Below are 5,707 nucleotides of genomic sequence, written 5' to 3' on the forward strand. Positions count from 1 at the left end.
TGTGTGTGTGTGTGTGTGTGTGTGTGTGTGTGTGTGTGTGTGTGTGTGTGTGTGTGTGTGTGTGTGTGTATATGTGTGTCTGTGTTTTTGTGTGCTGTTGAGGTGTATGCATAAGTGTGTGCTCCCCAAAACAGCGGACTAACTACCTGTCTGTCTTCTCTTCACAGCAGACTAACTACCTGTCTGTCTTCCCTTCACAGCGGACTAACTACCTGTCTGTCTTTCCTTCACAGCGGACTAACTACCTGTCTCTCTTCTCTTCACAGCGGACTAACTACCTGTCTCTCTTCTCTTCACAGCGGACTAACTACCTGTCTGTCTTCTCTTCACAGCGGACTAACTACCTGTCTGTCTTCTCTTCACAGCGGTCAGGGAGGGTGTATGAGGACCTCCCCAACACAGCGGACTATGTCAGCTACCGACTGGCCTGCAACAAGGATGACTACCCAGAACCCTACTCTCCCCCCATCAACCCTCCCCTCTCCCTCCCCGACTCTCCACCTATCAACCCTCCCCTCTCCTTCCTCTCCCAGCACGCCTACACCCACTCCAACAATACCTTCTCCCCCGCCTCCCATCCCTCCTCTGTCTTCAGATATCCTTCCCTCCCCTCCCTATCCCCCCCTCCCGGCCTTGCACCCTACACCTTCCCTAAAGAACAGTATGTCTGACCTGTATCCCCTGACCTGTAACACCTCTTTAGAGACCATGGACCAACAGCTTTTCTCTATCTTCTGTTCCTCTCTCCTTCATCTTCTGTTCATCCTCTGAATGTTTTCTACTCCTAGATATGAGTCTGTGTGTGTGTTTAAAGTGCGTTTTGTGCAAGGGGGTATTGTCATGCTGAAACAGGAAAGGACCTTCCCCAAACTGTTACCACAAAGTTGGAAGCACAGAATTCAATGTTATTGAATTATTRCCCTTCACTGGAACTAAGATGCCTCGCCCCGAACCATGAAAAACTGCCCCAGACCATTATTCCTCCTCCACCAAACTTTACAGTTGGCACTATGCATACAGGCAGGAAGCGTTCTCCTGGCATCCACCAAACCCAGATTCCTCGGGCTGCCAGATAACGAAGCGTGATTCATAACTCCAGCGAACGTGTTTCCACTGCTCCAAAGTCCAATGGCGGCAAGATTTACACCAGTCCAACCGACGCTTGGCATTGCGCATGGTGATCTTAGGTTTGTGTGCGGCTGCTCGGCCATTTAATGAACCTCCCGACAAACAGTTCTTGTGCTGACGTTGCTTCCAGAAGCAGTTTGGAACTCAGTAGTGAGTGTTGCAACCGATGACAGGCGATTTTTACGTGATATGCGCTTCAGCACTCCACAGTCCCGTTTTGTGAGCTTYTGTGGCCTATCATTTCACAGCTGAGCCGCTGTTGCTCCTAGACATTTCCACTTCACAATAACAGCACTTACAGTTGACTGGTGCAGCTCTAGCAGGCCAGAAATGTGATGAACTGACTTGTTGGAAAGGTGGCATCCTTTGACGGTGCCATGTTGAAAAGTCACTAAGGTCTTCCGTAAGGCCATTCTACTGCGAATGTTTGCGTGTGGAGATTGCATGGGTGTTCGATTTTATACGCCTGTCAGCAACGGGTGTGAAATAGTGGTGTAGCAGCAGCGTATATGATGATTGTATGTGAGTGGGTGTGTCAGTATACTGTATGTATATGTACATATTATGTGTGTGTATGCAGATGGAGTCAGTGTTTTTTATGTGTGTTGGACTATTAGTGTGTAGGGCCCTGTGAGTGTGCATAGAGACTGTGCAAAAATAAAAATACAATAAAAAGGTCTTCTCCGATAGTCCATGTAGCCATTTTGTTAGCTATTTAGTTAGCTATTTAGAAGTCTTATGGGGATAGAAGCTGTTCAGGAGCCTGTTGATGTCAGACTTGATGCACCGGTACCGCGCACTGTGCAGGAAGCAGAGAGAACAGTCTATGGCTTGGGTGGTTGGAGTCTTTAATGATTTGCCAGGCCTTCCTTTCACACCACCTGATATAGAGGTCCTGGATGGCATGGAGCTCGGCCCCATTGATGTACTGGTCTGTCCGCACCACCACCTGATATAGAGGTCCTGGATGGCCTGGAGCTTGACCCCAGTGATGTACTGGGCTATCCACACCACCTGGTACAGAGGTCCTGGATGGCAGGGAGCTCGGCCCCAGTGATGTACTGGTCTGTCCGCACCACCACCTGATATAGAGGTCCTGGATGGCATGGAGCTTGACCCCATTGATGTACTGGTCTGTCCGCACCACCACCTTGATATAGAGGTCCTGGATGGCAGGAGCTAGCCCCCAGTGATGTACTGGTCTGTCCGCACCACCACCTGATATAGAGGTCCTGGATGGCAGGAGCTTGCCCCCCAGTGATTACTGGGCTGTCCAACACCTGGATAAGAGGTCCTGGATGGCAGGGAGCTGCCCCCAGTGATGTACTGGTCTGTCCGCACCACCACCTGATATAGAGGTCCTGGATGGCATGGAGCTCGGCCCCAGTGATGTACTGGTCTGTCCGCACCACCCTCTATAGCACCATGTGATCAAGGGCGGTGCTATTGCCATACCAAGCAGTAATACAGCCAGTCAATATGCTCTCAATGGTACAGCTGTAGAACTTTTTGAGGATTTGAGGGCCCATGCTAAACCTATCGCACCTTCTTCACGATTGTGCGCGTATGTGAAGACCATTTTATGTTGTTTTGTGATATAGATACTGTGAAATCCGTTTCCTGTAGTCCACAATCAGCTTCTTGCTCTTGTTGACATTGAGGTAGAGGTTGTTGTTCCGGCACCACACTGCCAGTTCACTGACCTCCTTCCCAGTCCCAGGGTCCTAAGGTTGGTGAGGAGCTTGCATTGGACAATGGTGTTGAACTCGTGTTTGTGTTTGTGTGTCTCTGTAAGTAAACAACATCTAGCTTCAAAATATGCTGCATTTCTTCAGGTTGAAAAGCAATTGACATGTTTTAAATCCCAGGTCACAGTAACATAAACCTTCAGATGCACAACTAACCCTAACCTTAACCCAAACCCAGACCTCAAGTAGGGCATTATCCCAAACCCAGACCTCTAGTAGGACATTACCCCAAACCCAGACCTCTAGTAGGACATTACCCCAAACCCAGACCTCTAGTAGGACATTACCCCAGACCTCTAGTAGGACATTACCCAAACCCAGACCTCAAGTAGGGCATTACCCCAAACCCAGATCTATAGCAGGACATTAACTCAAACCCAGATCTCTAGTTAGACATTACCCCAAACCCAGARCTCTATTAAGACATTACCCTAAACCGAAAGCTCTAGTAGGACATTACCCCAAATCCAGATATCTAGTAGGACATTAACTAAATCCAAACCTCTAGTAGGACAMTAACTCAAACCCAGACCTCTAGTAGTAAAATACCCCAAACCAACCCTCCAATAGGACATTACAACAATCCAGACCTCTAGTAGAACATTACCCCAAACCTCTAATAGGACATTACCTCAAACCCAGACCTCTAGTAGGACATTACCCCAAACTTAGACCTTATAGTAGGACATTAACTCAAACTCAGACCTTATAGTAGGACATCACCCCCAAACCGAAAGCTCTAGTAGGACATTACCAAACCGGTTGGAGGGTGTTATCTGTGATATCTGGAGGGTCTTATTATCTGTGATATTGGATTGTTACGGTTGGGGAGTCTTGTTATCTGTGATATTGGGATGGTCTTATTATATGTAATATTGGAGGGTCTTATTATCTGTGATATTGGGAGGGTCTTATTATCTGTGATATTGGATTGTTTACGGTTGGGAGGGTGCTTTCTGTGATATTGGGATGGTCTTATTATCTGTGATATTGGATTGTTCACGTTGGGAGGGTGTTATCTGTGATATTGGGAGGGTCTTATTATCTGTGATATTGGGATGGTTACGGTTGGGAGGGGTAACCCTAACTAATATTAATCCATATGTCTGTTGGAATGTCAGGATGGGTTAGTGTTCATGCAGTCAGTTCTGTTACCGGAAACTACGCTACTATACTACACTGAGTTTTCCCTGTGCTTTCATATTATCATTTTTTTAAATATTAAAAAAAAATATTCAGCTTGGTGTTCTCGTTATTATAATATCGAGCTCGTCGTCTGTCCTCTGAAGTTGATTGACTGTCAACAGACATTAGGGTTTGGTTGGGGTTGGTTAAGAAACATCTCTCTGTCTGTGTGGTGTGTGTGGGGGGGGGGGTGATATGGAGACAAAATTGAAACCTAATGTACTACTGATACGTCTTACCACGTCAATGGACTGTCAATGGAGACCCTTTTTTACTCACGTGATCACGTCCACACATGAGTTGACATATTCACACGCCTTGTTGAATGATTGAATGTTTATTTAAAATGGACGTCTTTCTATTGTATTGTCATTATATTACAGGTATAAAATCCCCTTTGTCACAATAATTTATTGTCATTATATTCTAGGTATAAAATCACCTTTGTTACATTGTTCACACATACGTTTTGCAATCTTAACTTCATTGTTCATTCCTCTCCTCTCCCCAGTTCATTGTTCATTCATTCCTCTCCCCAGTTCATTGTTCATTCATTCCTCTCCTCCTCCCAGTTCATTGTTCATTCATTCGTCTCTCCCTCCCCAGTTCATTGTTCATTCATTCCTCTCCCAGTTCATTGTTCATTCATTCCTCTCCTCTCACCAGTTCATTGTTCATTCATTCCTCTCCTCTCCCCAGTTCATTGTTCATTCCTTCCTCTCCTCTCCCCAGTTCATTTGTTCATTCATTCCTTCCCAGTTCATTGTTCATTCTTTCCTCTCCTCTCCCCAGTTCATTGTTCATTCATTCCTCCTCTCTCCCCAGTTCATTGTTAATTCATTACTCTCTCCTCCCCAGTTCAGTGTTCATTCATTCCTGTCCCTCCCCAGTTCATTGTTTATTTCCTCTCCTGTCCTCAGTTCATTGTTCATTTATTCCTCTTCATTTATTCCTCTGAGGCGGGGAGGTGAGCCCCGAGCGGGCTCTCGCTTCTGGCTTCAAGCACCCGGCTCGCGTCGGGTGCGACCCGCTCCGGGGACAGTGGCAGGTGGGGAGTTTGCTGGCTGGGTGGTACACCTGTCAAACGGTAAGCAGGTGTCCTAAGGCGAGCTCAGGGAGGACAGAAACCTCTCGTGGAGCAGAAGGGCAAAAGTTCGCTTGATCTTGATTTTCAGTATGAATACAGACCGTGAAAGCGGGGCCTCACGATCCTTCGGACTTTTGGTGTTTTAGCAGGAGGTGTCAGAAAGTTAAAGTTACCACAGGGATAACTGGCTTGTGGCGGACAAGCGTTCATAGCGACGTCGCTTTTTGATCCTTCGATGTCGGCTCTTCTATCATTGTGAAGCAGAATTCACCAAGCGTTGGATTGTTCACCCACTAATAGGGAACGTGAGCTGGGTTTAGACCGCCATGAGACAGGTTAGTTTTACCCTACTGATGATGTGTTGTTGCAATAGTAATCCTGCTCAGTACGAGAGGAAGTTTCAGACATTTGGTGTATGTGCTTGGCTGAGGAGCCAATGGTGCGAAGCTACCATCTGTGGATTATGACTGAACGCCTCTAAGTCAGAATCCCCCCTAAACGTAATGATATCGTAGCGCCGTGGCCCAGAATAGTTTGCCTCTTTTGGCTTGGTGGAGAC

The 5,707-nt window shown here is 46.8% G+C and overlaps 1 protein-coding gene across 1 annotated transcript in view; it reads left to right on the plus strand.

The window, feature by feature from the left end:
• Positions 1-2,353, plus strand: part of LOC139025198 (nectin-1-like) — a 41,729-nt gene extending 39,376 nt beyond the window's left edge. The window contains exon 8 of the mRNA XM_070440269.1: positions 116-2,353. Within this exon, the coding sequence (XP_070296370.1) occupies positions 116-671 (556 nt within the window). The 3' untranslated portion in view covers positions 672-2,353. The remainder of the gene's footprint in view (positions 1-115) is intronic.
• Positions 2,354-5,707: the final 3,354 nt, after the last annotated feature.

This window comes from Salvelinus sp. IW2-2015, unplaced genomic scaffold (genome assembly GCF_002910315.2).
Source record: "Salvelinus sp. IW2-2015 unplaced genomic scaffold, ASM291031v2 Un_scaffold2354, whole genome shotgun sequence".
In the NCBI taxonomy this organism is placed as follows: Eukaryota; Metazoa; Chordata; class Actinopteri; order Salmoniformes; family Salmonidae; genus Salvelinus; species Salvelinus sp. IW2-2015.